This window comes from Haliotis cracherodii, unplaced genomic scaffold (assembly GCF_022045235.1).
Source record: "Haliotis cracherodii isolate W230 unplaced genomic scaffold, xgHalCrac1.p SCAF_18, whole genome shotgun sequence".
Classification (NCBI taxonomy): Eukaryota; Metazoa; Mollusca; class Gastropoda; order Lepetellida; family Haliotidae; genus Haliotis; species Haliotis cracherodii.
Genome location: NW_027266273.1, coordinates 17,958,004 through 17,980,731, shown reverse-complemented (window position 1 = coordinate 17,980,731; position 22,728 = coordinate 17,958,004). Strand labels below are relative to the sequence as shown.

Here is a 22,728-nt window from a genome sequence, read left to right as displayed (position 1 = left end):
TGTCTCCCTATCTCCTTACGCCCTGACAAAACTAGATCTGTCTCCCTGTCTTCTTACGCCCCAACACACCTAGATCTGTCACCCTATCTTCTTACGTCCCTACACACCTAGATCTGTCTAACTATCTTCTTACGCCCCAACACACCTAGATCTGTCTCCCTATCTCCTTACGCCCCAACACAACTAGATCTGTCTCCCTATTTCCTTACGCCCCAACACACCTAGACTTAGATCTGTCTCCCTATCTCCTTACGCCCCTGCACACCTAGATCTGTCTCCCTATCTCCTTACGCCCCATCACACCTAGATCTGTCTCCCTATCTCCTTACGCCCCTACACACCTAGGCCTAGATCTGTCTCCCTATCTCCTTACGCCCCATCACACCTAGATCTGTCTCCCTATTTTCATACGCCCCATCACACCTAGATGTTGCCCCATCTCCTTACGCCCCTACACACCTAGATCTGTCTCCCTATCTCCTTACGCCCCTACACACCTAGATCTGTCTCCCTATCTTCTTACGCCCCTACACACCTAGATATGTCTCCCTATCTTCTTACGCCCCTACACACCTAGATATGTCTCCCTATCTTCTTACGCCCCTAGACACCTAGATCTGTCTCCCTATCTCATTACGCCCCTACACACCTAGATCTGTCTCCCTATCTCCTTACGCACCTACACACCTAGATATGTCTCCCTATCTCCTTACGCCCCTACACACCTAGATCTGTCTCCCTATCTCCTTACGCCCCATCACACCTAGATCTGTCTCCCTATTTCCATACGCCCCATCACCCCTAGATGTTGCCCCATCTCCTTACGCCCCTACACACCTAGATCTGTCTCCCTATCTTCTTACGCCCCTACACACCTAGATCTGTCTCCCTATCTCCTTACGCCCCAACACACCTAGATCGGTCATGCTATCTTCTTGCGCCTCCTCACACGTCGGTATGGGAAAACTTTGCAAATACATATATAGCAGTTGCGAGTTAATTTTATTTTGACTGAATCACGTGCGTGAACTCAAGACCTATTTCCGGAATAATTGAATAAGTCGGTCTTGATGTTGCACGCCAAAGGTGTACGTGATCTTGGCAAACGATCGATTGAAGATTTAAATACAAACGGCGTGGTCAATGTGAGACAAAGACGATTTGAGAAGTTTCTGTCACGTCTCGGCGAGTTTTACCAGACCCATGACTCCTGAAACATGGCTGGTGAAATGAGCAGCATTGTAGCGGCCATAAAAAAATCCACGTTCGTGGACCTTTTGATCAGCTGTCGGGCACCTTGGCAACAATACATATGTTTGTTTTCACTTCATATTTTAATCTTTCACTGTTTGTTGTTTCATCCGAGTTGTTTTACTGAAATGTGTAGCCATGTTATATAAGACACGTGATCAGAAAGATGGATACCACACCATGGCAGGAGCTGCATTCACAACTGTGGGAGCAAGTCTACGTTCTACATGATAGAAGTGGATCTGTCACCGACCGACTTGTCTTCGTCCTGCTTCCTGATCGCCAGGCTACAACTTAAACCAGGATGTTTAAAAGCGACTACGTCGACCCTTGACGCACTCCTCAAAAGATCCAGACAAACGTTGAACTTGCTGCCATTCGAGCCGTTCAGACAGAATTTCCCTGAAGGAAAAACTGCGTCAGGGAGTGAAGACCTAAATACAATAATTATTCCTAGATGCAGCAAGTTACATTCCAACTCTGACTTGAATGACTGACAGTACATTGACATTGATGTGGAAGCAAAGATAATACTGTATTCATAATGATTGATGGTCATATTTTATGTATATGTTACGTATTATACTTCATGTGTATAATGTACAACTCCTATGACGGAGCAAGATAATCCAAAGTATAAATCAATAATAAATCAAGAATAAACATGTGTATGAATTTTGTTTTCTTTTGTACCAGTTGTCAGACAGTTGTTGACGACAGGAATAGTCTATTCGGATTTAGGGAATGTATCACACATCTGGATGTCGTTTTACAAAACAACTTTAGTGCTATGACTGCCGTAAGTCTATGTTAAGGTTTGGGAGGTACGATCACCTCAGCCCTAAGATCGCTTTGTACAACGGTACCCAGATGTGCCCTTAATCATAAAAAAATTGTTAAGTTAAAATAAGCTGTCTGACAACTGGGAGATGACCCACAATCCTCCAGCCGACAAGAGAAGGACACACATCTGTGTGATGACGTCACGCCCTGCTACACGTGCAGCATCAGCAGTCTATGAGGCGCAGCTCATCCAAATACAGATCTCATGATGCAGCACACATGCACAATAGCCCAAGGAGCCTCCTTCATCTTCAAAGGATGTGACACTTAGTCGATCCGGCCTCACCAACATCCGGTCATGCTGTAACGTAGACAGTGTAACTTGGGACTACACATAGGTCTTCAGCAACTCATGCTTGCAGTAAAAGACGACTATGCTTGTCGTAAGAGGCGACTAACGGGATCGGGTGATCAGGCTCGCTGACTTGGTTGATGGATGTCATCGATCCCAATTGCGTGGATCGATACTCATGATGTCACTGGATTGTCTGGTCCAGACTCGATTATTTACAACCGATGTCATATAGCTGGGATATTGATGAGTGCGGCGTTAAACAACAAACAAACAAACAGACATCAGAGACATTCGCAGCATGTGTTCATGACAAACCAAGCATATATCACTGACACATAACTCTTCCATATATTTAAGACCGCTTGCGTGGTCTAATGGTAGAGCGTTCGCCCGGAGAGCGGAAGGTCCGGGGTTCGATCCCCGGCCGCGTCATACCAAAAGACGTTTAAAGATGGTACTTGTTGTTACCTTGTCTGACGCTCGACATTAAGGGGGCTCAAACAAGGACTGGTCGGCTCGGAGTCAGTAAACTGTGTCTGAGTGGGGTATTCATGTTAAACTGCGGCATGGTATCTCAGTGAGCTAGCGCTATAAATCGGCATCGGTCCGGACTAGTACAAGCAGCCACACACATACATACACGTGCATGCACGTCGCTATATAAGTGCAATAATCTTGGACGCGACGTTAAATACCATTTCACCTCACCTCCACATATTTAAAGTATAATGTACAATAGCTCTATCTCAGTTATTACCGCCACTAAATTCCACTATAGGTTCCAACAAGCGCTACTTGTGCAATCTGTAAATAATTTTTGATAATATGTTGTATAACAAAGATGAAATATTTGATTCACTAATAAACACGTTTTATATTTGATTTAGCACATGAGGTATCTCCTCAGCATACGGGCGATGGGTAGCCTAGTGGGTAGAGCGTTCGCTCGTCGCGCCGAAGACCCGGGTTCGAATCCCTACTTGGGTACAATGTGTGAAGCCCATTTCTGGTGATATTGCTGGAATATTGCTAAAAAAGGCATAAACGTATATTCACTCACTCCCCTGCATACAACTGTAGCCATGAAGCCTTCTTTCTTAACAGGAATAATAGACTATGTTACACAAAATGGTATGACAAATTAACCATAGTTATATGAAAGAATCAGGTGGCCCTTAACTTTGTTTGAGTAGTATAGATAACGGATCTAACGATAGCGGTGCCCAGCTGTAATGTATAGGACTATATAACCTTATGTTTACAGGAAGCAGCGATACCACTACCGCCCGACCCCCACTGCAAACGTGTAGGTTCATCAACACGGCATTCGATAAACATGTTTAGACCTCTGTCACGTGCCTGTGTAAATATTCAAACTCAAGACGAAGTACGTTGTTTTGAGTATTCATACAATTTACACAAAAACACCACCACTAAATCACGTAACACCATCTCTCCGTAGTGTTCTCTGGCGATAATATATCGTTCGTCAGATATAAATCAGATTCTATTTACACACCCATAGTAACCATTATTATATATAATGTATACACAACTAATAATTATATTCTTGATGAAGACAGGTTTTCGATTTAGCGACTGTATGATCATTCGCATCATTTCTGTGAAAACTGTGCGATATTAGGGTTAACAACTGTCAGTTATTTGCAAGTTTACGTCTGTCTAATCTATTATGAGACGATGACGACGACGACGATGATGACGACGATGACGACGACGACGATGATGATGACATATTTAAGAGTTTGACATTAGCATGCAGTGCCCGATCAGTAGACTAACATATAGTCTCTGAAATGAACATATCGTACAGAAAAAAACAGTTGCTCAGTTATCTTAATAAAAATATAATAAAAAGGGAGCCCAGTGATTCTCTTCATTTTCAGATAGACTTGCCAAACATTATAGACTTGCATGGGCTGTAGTTGATATATTTGTATCAGGGTCTGTAAGACAGACTACCCGATCAGTTGAGTACGATAAAGTACGTTTTCAATATTCAGCATACGGTTACATTATTATTGATCGTGGTACGGGCGCCAAATAAATCTCTTTGTTGACTTTAGCAAAGGCGGGTTATCTGGAAAGACAACATCTTAATTTGTACAGAGTGAGATTATGAAAGTCTTACCTTATACACACATTAAACTATTCTCATTAACGTACTGACGTTATACAACAGCCAATCCATTTGGGACTGCGGGTACAATTCAAATAACTGTACATAAAAGTACAGTAAACTACGGTTATAACGAAATCAAAGGGACTACTAATTTTAGTTCGTAATAACAGTAGTTCGTTATAAGCATATATACAGCATAACTAAAGCAAATAGTCGGGACAAAAAAGTAAGTTCGTTATATCCGTCAGTTCGTTATAACCGTAGTTTACTGTATGTACATTATAAATTAATGGTATGATACAATACCGATGTATATTGTCCTGGTACAATCTTAAAACAGGGTTTGACACAAAGCACTGACAACCGATCATGGTCATGCCTGACGTCTTCCAAAAGCACTCTGTACATTTCTAATGGTCGGACAACAGGTAGACTAACGCTTAGTCTCAGAAAATACATAATTTTGATAGAAACAAAAACTCCATTTAAATTAAAAACGAGCCCCATTGAAAAGGGAGATTCATAGACTAATAGCATCTACACGTGCTGGGGTCTTACCAATTCAAAATAACATTATTCTACACACATCAGATAAAGGTTTAAATGACAGGCATATGTATTGGCCCTCTTGCTGAGCCTACACCTGAGGAAAATCTAGACTGGCTTCATTTAGAGCTTTTGCGTGTCATAAAGGTCAGGGCGGAAGGAAACTTATATGATTCAGGGACTGTTAGACAGGCTAGACAACTGCTGCTTGTAATACATTATATATCATGTCTTCAGTCTTCAAACACAAGTCGGGGCGGTCGGGTAGCCTAGTGGTTAAAGCGTTTGCTCGTCACACAGAAGACCCGGGTTCGATTCCCGATATGGGTACAATGTGTGAAGCCCATTTCTGGTGTCCCCCGCCGTGATATTACTGGAATATTGCAAAAAGCAGCGTAAAACCATACTCACTCACTCACTCGCTCACTCAATCACTCGCTCACTCACTCACTCACTCACTCGCTCACTCACTCACTCACTCACAATTTAAGTCATTCCAAGATCAGTTGCGTTTTCCACTTTATTATAGGATACATGGGGCACAATTTAAGTCATACCAAGATCAGTTGCGTTTTCCACTTTATTATAGGATACATGGGGCACACACTTTATACCTTCGGAACATTATCGTATCAAAGACGTGTATATATACATCTCTATACGTCTTTGATCGTATCGACCTGATTCAACTACGATAGTGGGGACCCCACATCTAACCACATCAACTCTGACATTCATTGGTGAGTGTGCGTAGTGATCTTTACCGCATGTATACACTAAAGTCCACGGTACATTCTCAGTACATGACCACGGTAGTGCAACAACTAATGCTGTCTTCGTAATTGCTCATAATCGTCCTTTTTGCTTATTAAACTATGTTGCAAGGGGCATTATCAGCAGGACACTTAAAAAACTCAAGGACGGGGTCAATTTAAAGATGGACGATCATAGAGAATTTACGGTACACAAACTGTGCATGTCAGTCGCCAAATGTCAAGTCGTTTACTGTTATTGTAATTATGAGGGTGATTAGGCCTGTGGCGTCCCTGGGCTGAGGTTTAATCGTTGTGTTCTCGTACAATGACCAACATCACCCCTACGAAGCATTACACTGTCGGGAGTTTATCACAATAATGATGTGTGGAGATTAAGGGGCACCGGTTACCCCCAATAAGACATACAAGGCGAATAACGTTAATTACGTGGTAGTACGGATAAATGAAGGTACGACCTTGTCGGATCAACCAATGAAATAATGCGTGTGTCAAACCGGTTTGTAAAACTCGAACAAGAACTGTGCAGCAACAACAGGGAAACGGTAGGGTGCCACCACTGTAAACAGTCGATCCTGTCGCTGTGAGTATGTTTTTTTTAATTCAGTGAACGGCTTTGGATTGGAAAGATAGCGTGTCTAAAAAATAACCCTAATATGACGATAGATGATATCTGCCGGGTCTGCAAGACGCAACGAGTGGTTATGTTTTCTCGTGACCCGAGCGCTCGCATGAGTTGCCAAGTCAAGACTCGAATTGCGACACACTTGAAACCAACACACATTGGTTAAGCAATAGTAATTACAAATTACATATCCGTAAACATGTAGGGTATAGTTCCTTCAACACGCAGTTAGCAGGTTAGCACTGCATTTCACAGGTACGAATTCCTTATCAACATGAAAAGCCGCACGGCATAACGTTCATTGTAATCCGATAATCCCATAGTAAGTACTACATGTAATTTTTCTGGAGATGGGGCAGTACACCATGGCGGTATTGCCATACATATCTGACAGGAAACAACAACTTTTTGTGTATTAATCGACTAGAATAATGGGAATATGTTGCAATTGCATTAATAGTGAGATATTTTATATGCAACATACCCTCCGAAAAGGATGCAAAAGGTCAACGAAAATGTGTAATCTGAAACTGAAGAGCAAGATTTGTCACCGTCTGGTATGTTCTTGTTCTGCTGGTCCTGATGACTGGGGTATATTAAACCTACGAGAAACACTGAATGCTATATATAGTATCTCCATGGTATGGGGTTTTGGATGCTTAAACATTCATTGTTTTCTTGCTAATCACAAGAACAGCTGTAAAAGATCTCACTCACATATATAAAAGGCAAGTTTATCTTAAAAATAAGCCCTCATCTGAGTATTTACAATGTCTGTGTGATACCATACCCTTCGTTAAAGCATGAGTAATTTCGATAAACATTGCCGTCCTAAAACATATGATCTGACGATATAATACAGCTAAAGATGTTTATTAATACTAAATTGTCTAATTTTTACATCAATTTCTATTGTATGCTATAAATAGTATAGTTCAGTATCAATGTGTTGCTAACACTACCGAGCTACCCCTTGTGACACATGATGTCAGATTAAGTTGGTTGTTCACTGTAGCTCACATTGATTTAAATATTCAGGGATGTGAAATCTCTGCGGAAACGCGGAAAATCACGTTTTTTTAAAACAGTAGTCCTTGGAAAAAAATCATCTTCCGCGTAAAAATATAATCAAAGATTTTTAAAAAAAACACTCAGAAAAATATGATTGAAAACCGGACAACCGTTATATTATAGCGATTCACCCTGGTTATGAGTATGACCATGTGTGTTTATCAAAGTCGTCTGCACGGAAAGTGAAGGTCGGTGGGACCAAAAGACATAAGACACACTGTGTTGCGTGGGTGGCATCTGTCTGGACTTGCAGGTGTGATCAGTGAAGAGAACTCTTGTTATGACCTCAGCAGTGACAATACACAGGATGTAATTAGTGTTTGAATGACATTGTTGACAGTATACGTTGCAAGAGCTGCTCAATAAACAGTGGTGTTAAATACATAGTTGTTTGTTTTCAGCATATGTCTAAGTTGGTATTCCTGCTATCCAAAATGTCTTATTTTTATATAAATGCGATGTTTAATAATGCACGCAAAGGCCTTTCACATTTTTCGCATATAATACGCGCTCACGTTAATTTCAAGATTTACAGTATTTCTTTTGCAGAGATTCATATAACCAGGAGTCATCATGTCGAACAGTAGCAAGATTTGTGTCGCTGTCTTGATTGGCATAGGTCTTATAGCTGTTCTGGTTATCGCACTTGTAGCCACATCCCTGAAGAAGCTGGCATCAAACGAGGGTAAGAAAATATCAACAACCAGATAACCAACCACAAACCTGCTAACAATCAAATCAACATGAACTTATGCCAGACCTCCAGATAAGCTCCATGTTTGTGTAAAATAGGCAAAATAACTTTCCATTACCCAATTACTTTTGAGTGAGTGAGTTGGGTTTAACGCCACTTTTAACAGTATTTCAGTTATATCACGGCGTGTCAGCTTAATGGCGCCTTAGATGACTGGGCCACCCATGCCCCCCAATTACTTTTGAGTTGCATGCATACAAGTACTCATGACAATTTTCCAAAATCTATTAACATAACCATTATAACTGTGACCTGTATGTAACACCAAGATATTTGCTAATCCTCGACATGTAGTGGTAAAATGGTTTGATTATTTATGTATGTTTATGGATGGCAAAATCAATACAGTCAAGCAGGACATGCTTGACTGATTCTCTCATCAGAAGTTAGACAAAATGGAGGATCCTCACCTTACCATAAATATTCATGTGTATAAACTGGAAAAACTCATTGTATTTACATGATTTATGTGTTGTGACTTATGGTTTGAAGACCTCATTTGGATGAGCAAATCCTCACCATTTTATGTCACGTCAGACCAATGAGGATCCAGGCAAGAATAGGTCTTCAGCAGCCTATGCTTGTCTCCACCGTGAAGATCCGGGGTGGAATAGGTCTTCAGCAACCCATGCTTGTCTCCCCGTGAAGACCCGGGGTAGAATAGGTCGTCAGCAACCCATGCTTGCTGTAAAAGGCGACTATGCTTGTTGTAAGAGGCGACTCAGGTGGTCAGGCTCGCTGACTTGGGTGATGCGTGTCATCATTTCCCAATTGCATGGATCAATGATCATCATGTCAATCACTGGATTGTCTGGTCCAGACTTGATTATTTACAAAACAAAACAAAATATTTCAGGTCCCGTTGACTGGTAATTACCAGTTTATTACAGGTAAAATTAGGCTTGGACCGGTAATTCATGTGACTGCCAGTCCCTGTGGACCGACAAATACTGAGTGAGTTAAAATGTAACGTCGCACAGACATTATTTCAGCCATATAGCGACTGGACCGGCAAATAAAGTACATGTACCTTGTAAATTTTTGTTGTTGAACAAAAAAAATCTGGTAGAATTATGTTTGAAAAGCAGCCAACAGATCGATATCATATTACCAGTTCTTTATTGCTTCATCACTAGAACTGCATTTCCAAGTCTTACCTGGACTGAATATTGAACACATTTTTTCTATTGTCTGAAAACTTAGTACATGTTATTCCCCTTGGTACATGTTGTAATTATGGTAACAATTTTTACAGTTGGAATCGCTTATGACAAGTTTCAAAAGAAATTGTCAGATACAGTGAAGAATGAAGGTTTGCACAATGGACCTCCAGGATTTGAATTCATCATCTTCCCCAATGTGTACACGACGATGAACTTCAGATCTCTGTCAGTAAGTTGTTGGATGAATGTTGTTCTGTGTGAATGTTGTTCTGTGTTAATGTTGTTCTGTGTTAATGTTGTTCTGTGTGAATGTTGTTCTGTGTGAATGTTGTTTATTGTTGCCATGACCATGTTTAAATGCTTCAGGAATCTGTCTGTGATCTGTGTGTACATGTGTGATGTGTCTGTGATCTGTGTGTACATGTGTGATGTGTCTGTGATCTGTGTGTACATGTGTGATGTGTCTGTGATCTGTGTGTACATGTGTGATGTGTCTGTGATCTGTGTGTACATGTGTGATGTGTCTGTGGTCTGTGTGTACATGTGTGATGTGTCTGGTCTGTGTGTACATGTGTGATGTGTCTGTGGTCTGTGTGTACATGTGTGATCTGTGTGTACATGTGTGATGTCTCTGTATCACCTATATTCATCACCCTTCTGTCACCCATCTGTGTCATCTGTCTCTTCCAACTATTTGTAACCCATTTGCATCACCCATTAGCATCACCCATGTGTATCACCCATCTGCATCACCCATCTACATCACCATCTGTATCACCCATCTGTATCACCCATCTGCATCACCCATCTGTATCATTCACCTGTATCACCCATCTACATCACCATCCGTATCACCCACCTGTATCACCCATCTACATCACTATCTGTATCACCCATCTGCATCACCCATCTGCATCACCATCCGTATCAACCACCTGTATCACCCATCTGCATCACCCATCTGCATCTACCATCTGCATCTACCATCTGCATCTGCCATCTCTGTCACCCATCTGCAAACCCTATCTGCATCTACCGTCTGCATCTGCCATCTCTATCACACATCTGCATCTGCCATCTCTATCACCCATCTGCATCACCCAACTGTATCACCCATCTACATCACCCATCTGCCTCTACTATCTGTATCACCCATCTGCATCACCACCTGTATCACCCATCTGCATCACCCATCTGCATCACCGATCCACCTGACTGTTGCAGTGCCTCAACAAGGATGGTGTGACCATCACCCTGGACGTGGCGTACCAGTACAAGGCCCGGGTCACACATATCAAGGACATCATCCTCAAATTTAAAGACTTTGATGGCTACAAGGATATTTTAAAGTATACAGGTGTGTTCCCTTTCCACTTCCATGCCTCACAATGTTACATACTGGCAGATGTGCACAGTATAACCGCAATACCACGATATGAAATACTAAGGAATATGTATCACAATATGTTTCTAATATACTGGAATATTGCGTTTCTTAAAATCATGCATATCTTCATCTTGTAAAATTTTAATCCTGTACATAAGTGATAAATCAAATTGAAATTATAAAATTTCGCTGGATTGTCTGGTCCAGACTTAATTATTTATTGTTCAGTGCGGCTTTAGACAATGACTAAACAAATATCAGGAGTAAGCTCTAGGATGTGGCGTATCCTTCATCATGTTCATGTGATGTGGGATTCATGTTACCATGGTAACTGCAGGTTCAGCAGCCCTCCACGAGGCGTGCAGCTTGTTCAACACATCCCAGGTGCAGGCCGAGCGAGGAGCCTTCCAGGAGATGGTGAGACAGAAGCTTCGAGAGAGATACGATGTTCTCAAGTGTGACATCACCGATCTCCAGGTGAGTGTGTGTCTACAGAGGACATTAATACTAGAACTGGGAAGATCCGGGTTAGCTGGTTAGAATTGGTCTTCAGCAACCCATGCTTGTCGTAAGAGGCGACTAACGGGATCGGGTGGTCAGACTCGATGACTTGGTTGACGAATGTCATCATATCCCAATTGCGTGGATCGATGCTCGTGATCTCAATCACTAGATAGTCTGATCCAGACTTGATTATTCACAGACCGCAGTCATATAGCTGGAATATTACCGACAACAAACAAACAAAAACTTACTGGTAATCCAGGAGAAGTTGAGTTGTGACCTGACAGTCAACCCCTTATGACTATTTATTACCCACGTGGTGAAGATACAGGTGGTAAGATACTAAATCCGTACGTCACACGTTTGTCGTACAAGGTTGACCTTGTTTTATTCGTTTTGATTGGATAACCGTGACCTCTGTCACACCGGGACTACTTTTTTCATTCAGAAAAAATCGCGAGACGTCATTCATTTTGCGATTACAAGGCAGAACTGAAGAAATTCATGAGAACGAGAGATATTTACAAACACTTTATTAAACCAAACAAGATAGTCAGACCCATGAGGATCCAGGCAAGAATAGGTCTTTAGGTTGACTGGTAATTACCAGTTTATTACAGGTAAAATTAGGCTTGGACCGGTAATTCATGTGACTGCTTTCGCTCGGTCAGATACCATAGAAAGTCCACTCGTTTCGTAAAAATGGTATCTAACGAGAATGAGTGTAGTATTCTCTATGTATGACATCAGCCCGATTACCACGTACCATTGTGACAAACAAACAAGAGTCTGTGTCAACAGAGGACATTAATACTAGATAGATAGGAAGGATACTGAGGGAAAGTGTACCTGAACATGATGACTTATATAGTTTTGCACTATGAAATATCTGGATATCTATATTTAATACATCAAAACCTGCCTAGGCCAATCTTGCTAGCTATGTTCCATATAAAATCAACTTCAATTGAAATGTATGCAGCAATCTGATTGGTTAAAAAGTGATGTTCCTTGGGATTCAGAGCCTGGAAATCTGTATGACCATTCTTCTCATCATCATCTCATATGAATACTTTTCTTGATAAAAATCTTTTTCTAAATACTTAAATTTGATATTATGTTTAATCAATATTTACCAGAAATACTTTTGATGTACCATAGCTGATTTTTTTTTCCATGCGAATTCAATTATCACAGAAACATGTGACATCATCCCATTGTAGGGTGATAACGTAGCTGTCTCTGTCTCAATTGTGATGGTTTCATTTTATTATTGCATTTATTTTAAGTGTACCATATTTGCCATCACAAGTGCTCTTGGAAAATTGAGAAAGGGGATGCATATGCTATATCGTAAAACCATGCATTAAGAGAGAGTTATATTTGATGTCAGTGATTGAGTGTGACAGACTAATCTAGTTCAAACACCAATGAAACTAAAGCTTTTGAGATAGTAGGTTACCATGGTTACTAGACATGATTGACAAATTTTATTGTATTTTACCTTATGGTAAGCAATGTTTTAACAATGTTATAATTATTTTCGTTAATCATGTTAATACCACAAACCATTGACTTAATTAAATTTATTAAATTTAATTTAATATTGTCAGCTTTTGGTATTTGTCAGGGAATGCAGTTTTTACAAAATTTCCATGGATGATAAGGGACACAACCCACTGGACATACTGGCCCTGTCATATCAGGTGACATAATTAGCTGTGCGGAGTTGTGTCCCTTAGGCATGCCAGAAACGTATGATAGAGTGTTCAATCCTGGTTCACCCAGATTATGTATTAAGGGTGTAGGCACCCATTCTCCGTGAAGAACCGGGAGAGAATAGGTCTTCAGCAACCCATTCTTGTCGTAAAAGGTGACTATGTTTGTCGTAAAAGGCAACTATGCTTGTCGTAAAAGGCGACTAACAGCATTGGGTGGTCAGGATCGCAGACTTGGTTCATGCATGTCATTTTCCAATTTAGTTGATCGATGATCATAATGTCAATCACTGGATTTTCTGGGCCAGATTCAATTATCACAGACCATTGTCATATGGCTGGAATATTGCTGAGTGCAGCATGAATGAATATTGAAACTCTCTTGCCCAGAGACTTACAATATTGATTACCTGGGAGAGATAGTCTATAAGTTCTCATGGTTTACAAGTTATTGTCCACCTGCTGAGTTACTGCAGAATCTCCATGTTTATTTCACCCAGATCAGAAATTCATATGTTGCCACTACTTATGATATTTCCATCACATTCATCACAAATAAAACACAGAGAAGTATTGAAATATATTTGTCACATATTTTCAAGTTACTCTTTTTGGCAATTTATCAAGACAGGTAGGTTGCAGTTGCCCTTTTCCACTGAAGGTGAGGTGAAGTGAAATGGGGTTTAACGTCGCATCCAAGATTATTGCACTTATACAGCAACGTGCATGTACGTGTGTGTGTGTGGCTGCTTGTATTAGTCCAGACTGATGCTGATTTAAAGTGCTAGCCCACTGAGACACCATGCCGCAGTTTAACATGAATACCCCACTCAGACACAGTCTATTGACTCCAAGCCGACCAGTCCTTGTTTTAGCCCCTTGATGCTGTGCTCCAGACAGGGTAACAACAAGTACCATCTTACAAAGTCTTTTTTAGTATGACGCGGCCGGGGATCGAACCCCGGACCTTCCGCTCTCCGGGCGGACACTTTACCACTGGACCACAGAGGCGGTCGCTTTTCCCTGAAGCAGATGCAACATATACATCCTGTATGCCGATACATAGTTGCCAGGTCCATCTGATATGCTTGTGTCGATATGGAGTATGTGCATGGTGATGTACAGAGTTAACTGAATGGCACAATGTCACATGGAACACGGTGACATCAGAATGATGCTGGGGAACTGCTTCTGTGTAACAAGACATGAGACGCTATGCTCACCTTTCGTGAGGGGCAGTCGGGTAGCCTGGTGGTTAAAACGTTCGATTCCTGACATGGGTACAATGTGTGAAGCCCATTTCTGGTTTCCCCCGCCATGATATTGCTGGAATGTTGCTAAAAGCGGCATAAAACCATACTCAGTCAGTCAGTAACCTTTCGTCAGTGACATTTCTTACAATGTGTTTCTAGACTGAGTTTATAGACTGTTCCCCTTGAGCACTTGACCAAATGCCCCCATTGCCCCCATCTTGACATTTCCCAAAACAAGAAAGCCCTGTGGGTAAGTTTGTCTGACCTTATTTGGAATAGCTGCATTACTTTCTGTATGGGATCTATTGGTAAGTGTTTTATTGTTGCTCAATTATTTCAGGTAAACAATATCGAGCGTCCCAGAGAATATGAGTCATCCATCAGAAGCAAGGAACGAGCAAGAGAAGATATCCAGGTCAGTAGCCTGAATCAGAAGGAAGGTACACAGTTAAATAGTGGAAGTTGGATGGAAGGGCACTCAGGTTGACTGTGGAAATTAGTTGCTAGGACACTCAGATTAACTGTGGAAATCAGTTGCTAGGACACTCAGATTAACTTTGGAAATCAGTTGCTAGGACACTCAGATTAACTGTGGAAATCTGTTGCTAGGACACTCAGATTAACTGTGGAAATCAGTTGCTAGGACACTCAGGTTAACTGGAAATCAGTTGCTGGGACACTCTGTTTAGCTGTGGAAATCAGTTCCGGGTATACTTAAGGGAAAACCATGCTTATCTAGGTGGTGGAACATTTCCATTGTCAGCTGCAAATCGCTTAAGATGAATTGGTAGTTCAGCTGTGGAAATCAGTTGCTAGGACACTCAGATTAACTGTGGAAATCAGTTGCTAGGACACTCTGTTTAGCTGTGGAAATCAGTTGCTAGGACACTCTGTTTAGCAGTGGAAATCAGTTCCGGGTATACTCGGGTAAACCATGCTTATCTAGGTGGTGGAACATTTCCATTGTCAGCTGCAGATCGCTTAAGATGAATTGGTAGTTATACTATAGTTGTACATTCTTCAGGTTGCTGTAAATGAGCGTCCTCGTCTCCTGACCGAGGCTAAGACAGAGAGAAGAGAGGCAGAGACACAGGCACAGATCATCTTGGACAAGGCCCGCTCTGAAGCCAGGATCCTGGAGAACCAGTGAGTAGTCCCCTGCTTACAGGGAGTAACGGAACACATTCCATCTTGACATCATGCAAAGATTTGTTATTTCTCCGATTGTAAGCATTTCTGTCTTAATCCCTCCATGGGTAGCCGCGGGTTAGAGTTGGTACCCAGACATCTATGGTGGTGGTGGCACGTGGTCCTGTGCACAGCGCACAGATCACAAATCAGGCGAAGTTAAGCAACGCCAGTCTCAGAGAGTAGTTGGATGGGTGACCACGTTCAGCAGCTTGACTCCTGAGAGTTTCTAGGGCTTTTGGTCCTGCGCCCAACTGAAGCACATGTACCACTTGTGGTGTTTCCTTAGGCAGGTCATCTTGTTCAAAATATGCCTCTGTTCACCCAGCAGTGAGTGGGTACCTGGTAGGATGAGATGGTAATGTGGCTGTTAACCTTCTAGCCCTTCACAGGCAGCTTGGGTTGTATACTCCCCAGGGAGCTGAGAATGAAAATTTAGTGCTCACTGATCCATTGCCAAGGGTAATAATAGTGTAGCGCTATGGGCATCCACTTGGTGAATGGAATCTGGCGGATTATAAGTGCACTTATTATTATGCTGGTCCTGAAAGTTTACTTAATGGATCAGGTGGTGACTTGGGGGATAGTGTGTCATTGCACCCTAACAAGGTGGATCATTGGTCATGATATCAGTCACTGATGTGTCTGGATAAGACTCAATTATTTACAGGTCGATGTTTAGCTGGAATCTTGCTGAGTGCATCATTTAAGAACAAACAGCTGACCTTGTAACGTGCATGCTTTTTATACATAGTATAGATAGATATAGTCAATGCCTTGTCTGCCTGCCCGTCCGTCCGTAATCATTTCGTTTCTGTTCATAGTTGTGTGTACCTGACATAGAAATACAAAGTTCCGAATCCCAATTCCGTAGTATTGTTTTGATAGCTCAATAATTACTCTTGTATACAGACAGATTAGATAGAAATTCTCTTATCAAGTTCAACTTAAAGTAACAGTCAGATGACATGTTCTTTTGAATTTGTGGGAACCGGGGGGATTTGTCATCTTTGATGACTCTTTTCTGTGTTTGCCATCTATACTGAGGAGCTACAACATCCTTGCTTGTCCTCAGGGCGAGAGCAGAGGCGGAGGCTATCCTGACCCAGTATGAGAAGGAGGGAGAGGCGTACGAGTCTATCCTCAGCTCTAACGGGCTCGGCTTCACCACCGAGGGCTTTATCTCCTACATGGGTGTCCGCGTCATTTCCTCCGCCAAGAACCCTGTCTTCATCGGACTGCAGAGCCCGGCCAAGTCTTCCTACATGACCCCCTAGAGCTGGTATCATCACGCCCCAGTAAGACAGGTGCTTATAGGCTGCTGCTTTTCACAACGTGTCAAGAACCGAAAACATCGATAATTTTTGGCGTCATGAAAGAAGTGTTGCTGTTTAAGTTTTTAAGAAGTGGTCTATTTTAAATTCTCTCCAAAACTATTAAAAGGTGGAGGTCAATACTATTATGATAATCAATTACTGTACAACATGGTTATAAACATGATAAACAATATCAGACTTTTGAAATGTTTCGACCCCCTTCACTTCATATACATGTCAACTCACTCACAGAGTTGTGGATGTATTTCATATTCAAATTCATAAAAATTGATGTTTTTTTCAAATAGTAACAGAATAAAAATCAAAAACTACTGCAGCCCGAGAATTAAATTGAAAAGGAACTCAGGTGTACTCAGGTAAGAAAATTAATCTTTGCGTCGTTATTGACCTTTGTTGACAAATGTTTGTATGTATATCTGCATTCCTAATAACCATGTTCTACTGTAATTTGAATTGTCAATCAAGACATGTCTTAGGATCTCCAGCTGAAGATAATCTGGTGATGATATTGCAGACTCCTGTGTTGAACTTACATTTTTCCATTTTTGATGAATTCTTGAATGTGTCTGTTATGTTTATTAGACGTTTGTTTTGTCCTGCCATACAAGTTAAGGTCCCTGATGTCGATGTGCACTAATTATTGTGAAGAATATTCACTGTTGTCTGATGTCCATGGGTTCTACACACTGTAGCGTCTCTTCATTTTCAAAATGTTTTTTTTATATTGAGATATGTTTTATCATACGATTCTGTGTATTATGCTTTCTTATAAGTTGATACTTCATTCTCTGATCTTACATAAACAAATGTATTGTATATATGAACATTATGAATGAAATTGTATCTTGATCTGAAAATATGGATACTATGTGGATTTTGAATTGTATTCATGTAATGAAATTTTAAAATTTGTGTTGGTCACTTTTCTTTACTTTTTATATAAATGTGATGACTATATTTATATTTATCAGTATGATGATAATATCCGATTGTTTAACTCCCATTTCCCATGACAATGGTAATATAATGCGTGTTATAACCTGATAACCAACCTATCTGTATAATATTACCCATATGGTGGAATGATCGTGTGTTATAGCTTCCCGATATTTGCTCAAGTGCGTTTTTTGCAATTCTCAATGCTGATTGGTCATTTGAAGTCTTATGACATCACAGTGCTTCATTGTTTGGAAACATACGATGTGACATCATCCATTGTTCATAATTTTATAAATTGATTACATTACGTCACTTGAATAAAAGGCTTCCTTCAGCGAAGTTCCTCTGTATGGGTGACATCTTGCATACGTTTGTCCTCCATTTTCTCTCTTAAAATGCAAATGAGTAATATAAAGTAAACTTACTCAAAACTTGGAAATAACAGAATCTCTTTCTTTTGTTAATTAATGTTGCTGGTGACTGGTGACTGGTGACTTCAGGATTAACACTGTTTATTCACTCGGAACAGATGATCTATAATTCCTCGTAGCTCATTAATATTGTTTATTTCTTCCTTCTGTTACGTTAAGTGACAACATTTTACATTAAAAGGAAAATAGGTTAGAGTGGTGTACCATGACATCCAGAGACCAATGTATTTTCACATAGGATTTGGATGTGTGCCTTCGTAACCTGGCAACATAGGGTGTTGCTCATGCTATCAACCACAGACTGTCATGACTGTATTTTGTTCACTCATGGTGATGTTATGCCTGGTTTGTTTTTTGTCAAAAATTCATCAAGATTTATCAAAACCTGAAGTTTGCATAGCATCCATAAGAAACAACTAAAGCATTACCAGTGCATATTTGTATCATAATTCTAATACATTCTATACATCCTCTATGTACACACATGTTCTGTTGTTTGATGGTATTGGTTATTGGTTTATGGTATATATAGAGCCTCACCCACATGTCTTTTGATATCAAATATTTCAACACGAGTCAAAAGAAGTTCAAACTTTCGATTTTTTTTCATACCTTCATATCAGATTTATGAGATCTGATTGGTTCACGTAATCTTGATAAAATACTTTGTATCCCAACATGGAGGGAAATAATTTCTCAGCGGGAGAATAAATCCCTTATTCCCCGCCATGATCTAATAGGCTGTGCATGGATTTCTGAGAGGCAGAATAAATCCCTTTTATCTTGCTTCCAAGCAAAAAGCTGCATGCTTTTTCTGAGTCAATGAAAGTGACACAGCACAAGAACACCTCAGCCTAAGCGACCAGCTGTTTTCTATCAATGTTGTATTTGTTTTTATATATTTACAATGTCATATTAAAACATGTCGGGGGGCGGTCGGGTAGCCTTGTGGTTAAAGCGTTCACTCATCATGCCGAAGACCCGGGTTCGATTCCCAACATGGGTACAATGTGTGAAGCCCATTTCTGGTGTCCCCCGCCGTGTTATTGCTGGAATATTGCTAAAAGCGGCGTAAAAGCATACTCAATCACTCACTAAAACATGTCAGTGAGATAAATTTGTTGTAGCAGGATCGCTCGGGATACATGGGGTTTTATGCATCCCTCGTTAGGTTTCATATCACTCATAAAACCTAACAAGGATGCTTAAAAAACCCAGGTACCACAAATGGTCCTGCTACAACTTACTAGTATATTGATATATTTAATATCGAAAGACATGAATTTGAGATTCTATTTATCATTAAAAAATCTTCCAACCCTTTCAGTTTGTAAACAGAAATACCCAGTGTCTTGAGTGTGAAAAGTACAGCAAACCAACTTCGGTGGCAGGGATATCAGTGATCTCCTTTGATATTGACGTCATGGTAACCAATGATATCACAATGGTCTGCAAAGCATTGTGATGCAATTACATTCCAGCGACCCCCTGGAGAAGCCAGTTTTGGATGATAAATGTATTTATCAGTTTGCGTCTGAGGAATATTTGTTAACAGCAATTGGACATGCCATGCTTGTAGGTTCCGTCTAATGTCGGACAACTATAGTTGGAAAGTGGAAATGCAATATTGTTATTGTTTTATACATTTGTTCTTTTGTGTGCATAATATCCTTTCATATCTTGCTTTATTCCTGTTTAGTATAATATTTGTGAACTACAATACTCTTTCTGTGTCCTGTCGTCATTAAGCTTGTGGTAACAGTTGCTGTATCATAGAAATGAGGGTGCTGACATACCACTTAATTTGTCTTGGCATACGATTTAAGAACTCTTTTGAGTCATGACAGTGTGTAAGTAATTTTGACAGGGATTTTCCACATAGAATGCATGACCTTGTGTCCTCACAAGTTTAGGGCTTACTATTTTGTTGATTTGTCGCTCTTTGCAAGAAAAAAGAAAGAAAAAAGTTTAAACATTGACATATTGGCATCCGTGTACCAGTTAGACATGTTATGGTACCCAGCATACTGCACTGCAGCATCCGGAATAACACTTAGCAGTGGTATACTAAAAGCAGGTTGGCCATAAACAGTAATAACCAATGACATTGGCGTAGTTTCTGGACACTTCATGTTTTGGAGAGAACTCATCCCTGACCCCTGAGTTTGGTAGTTGGACCTTGTGTCTGTAGATGTTCCTAGAACAAATATTCTTCTTTGACCATTGCCTAGGCCTTCCAAGAACAAATGTGCTTCATGGACCATTTCCTAGCCCCTCCTAGAACAAATGTGCTTCATGGACCATTGTCTAGCCCCTCCTAGAACAAATATGCTTCTTGGACCATTGTCTAGCCTCACCTAGAACAAATACGCTTCTTGGACCCTATTCTAGCCCCTCCTAGAACAAATATGCTTCTTGGACCATAGTCTAGCCCCTCCTAGTACAAATATGCTTCTTGGACCATAGTCTAGCCTCACCTAGAACAAATATGCTTGTTGGACCATAGTCTAGCCCCTCCTAGAACAAATATGCTTGTTGGACCATTGTCTAGCCCCTCCTAGAACAAATATGCTTCTTGGACCATTGTCTAGCCTCACCTAGAACAAATATGCTTCTTGGACCATAGTCTAGCCCCTCCTAGAACAAATATGCTTGTTGGACCATAGTCTAGCCCCTCCTAGAACAAATATGCTTCTTGGACCATTGTCTAGCCCCTCCTAGAACAAATGTGCTTCTTGGACCATAGTCTAGCCCCTCCTAGAACAAATATGCTTCTTGGACCATAGTCTAGCCCCTCCTAGAACAAATATGCTTGTTGGACCATTGTCTAGCGTTTCCTAGAACAAATGTGGTTGGTTGTACCTTTGTCTAGTCCCTCCTAGAACAAATGTTGGAAGTCGGACCTTAGTTTAGTCCTGCCAAGAACAGATGTGGATATTTGGAACTTTTTCTAACCCCTCCTTCAACACATGTGGGTAGTTGGGCCTTGTGTCTAGACCCCCACAGAACAAACACAGGTGATGGGTCCCAGTGTCTGGCTCTCCATAGAACAAGTAACGGTAGTTAGACTGTTTGCCCGTTGTGGATATATAACAATGAAATATTGTGTATAATAGGGGCATTGGATTATTTGTGTTTGTTTTGTATTTATGTGAACTGACAGTGTGTTGATCGTTGTCTGCAAGATTAATCTGCTGGCAGGTATACAGATAGGTCTGTTATCTGTGATAGCCATGGATACAGATCAACCTACGACATGCCTGGATAGAGATTCATCTGCGACATCCGTGGAACAGATCCTTCTGTTATCTGTGACATCCCTGGATACAGATCCATCTGTTATCTGAGACATCCCTTGATACAGATCCATTTGTTATCTGAGACATCCCTTGATACAGATCCATCTGTTATCTGTGATAGCCCTGGATACAGATCCATCTGTTATCTGTGATAGCCCTGGATACAGATCCATCTGTTATCTGCGATAGTCCTGGATACAGATCCATCTGTTATCTGTGATATATCTTGATACAGATCCATCTGTTATCTGTGACATCCCTGGATACAGATCCATCTGTTATCTGTGATAGTCCTGGATACAGATCCATCTGTTATCTGTGACATCCCTTGATACAGATCCATCTGTTATCTGTGACATCCCTGAATACAGATCCATCTGTTATCTGTGACATCCCTTGATACAGATCCATCTGTTATCTGTGACATCTCTTGATACAGATCCATCTGTTATCTGTAACATCCCTGGATACAGATCCATCTGTTATCTGTAACATCCCTGGATACAGATTTGTCTGGTAGTCTGTGACATGTGCCTGGCAGCATCTAGTCACTGGGACCATGTGGTATTTGTATAGGTTGTTTTTGGTGTATGAGTTGATCTCAGGTTATCTTTCTCTAGGTACAACTTTCAACATATCACTCAATTCTCTATTCCCACAGATGTTTATATGTCATCTTTGTTAAATTTCTGGAAAGGTTTAACACTGTATATGTTTCTTGTAGCCATAACTGATGAACATGTATCTGTTGTGTGTATGGAATAAATTGTTAATGTACATTGGAGTGTTGTGGGTATTTGGCAGATAGGCAAGGTTAAACAAAAGCCATCCCATAGCTGCAAGAAATCTCTGCTGAAAGCAGAGTCGATTGCAGGATTCTGACTGTATCATGAGTTTTTTAATTACCATCAAATAGTGACGATACCAGGTGTTCACGAAAAGGTGAACATATCCTGCCTCACCAGTGGCACCTGTCGCATACACATGTGAACATATGTTACAGGTCAAAATAGGAATTTGCATCGGACATCATGTAATCTTAACCCTGCATACAAAACAAGTAAAACTGGAAATGTGATATAAATGGTAAATCATCATGTCTTGTAAAGTGTTTTATAAAAAATAAGTAGGAATCAGTAGTGGAATATGTAGAAATCAGTTGTGGAATATGTAGAAATCAGTTGTGGAATATGTAGAAATCAGTTGTG

At 40.7% G+C, this 22,728-nt stretch overlaps 1 protein-coding gene across 3 annotated transcripts; it reads left to right on the top strand.

The window, feature by feature from the left end:
• Window positions 1-6,347: 6,347 nt before the first annotated feature.
• Window positions 6,348-22,299, top strand: LOC139465841 (uncharacterized). 3 transcript variants are annotated; one of them, XM_071247778.1, is made up of 8 exons: window positions 6,348-6,434; window positions 8,097-8,232; window positions 9,557-9,693; window positions 10,689-10,821; window positions 11,189-11,328; window positions 14,667-14,741; window positions 15,351-15,472; window positions 16,590-22,299. In XM_071247778.1, exons 2-8 carry the CDS (start codon window positions 8,121-8,123, stop codon window positions 16,789-16,791), a joined length of 921 nt encoding a protein of 306 aa, XP_071103879.1. In that variant the 5' UTR covers window positions 6,348-6,434; window positions 8,097-8,120; the 3' UTR covers window positions 16,792-22,299. The 3 variants fall into 3 exon arrangements, with proteins under 3 accessions (XP_071103879.1, XP_071103880.1, XP_071103881.1); XM_071247779.1 differs by lacking the exon at window positions 6,348-6,434 and adding an exon at window positions 6,694-6,731; XM_071247780.1 differs by lacking the exon at window positions 6,348-6,434 and adding an exon at window positions 6,755-6,798.
• Window positions 22,300-22,728: the final 429 nt, after the last annotated feature.

Bases quoted from the DNA above. Each gene is read 5' to 3' on its own strand.
- LOC139465841 (XM_071247778.1), top strand. From the start codon at position 8,121: ATGTCGAACAGTAGCAAGATTTGTGTCGCTGTCTTGATTGGCATAGGT. The intron at 11,329-14,666 runs GTGAGTGTGTGT...CAATTATTTCAG, and splicing joins GTGACATCACCGATCTCCAG to GTAAACAATATCGAGCGTCC. The intron at 14,742-15,350 runs GTCAGTAGCCTG...TACATTCTTCAG, and splicing joins GAGCAAGAGAAGATATCCAG to GTTGCTGTAAATGAGCGTCC.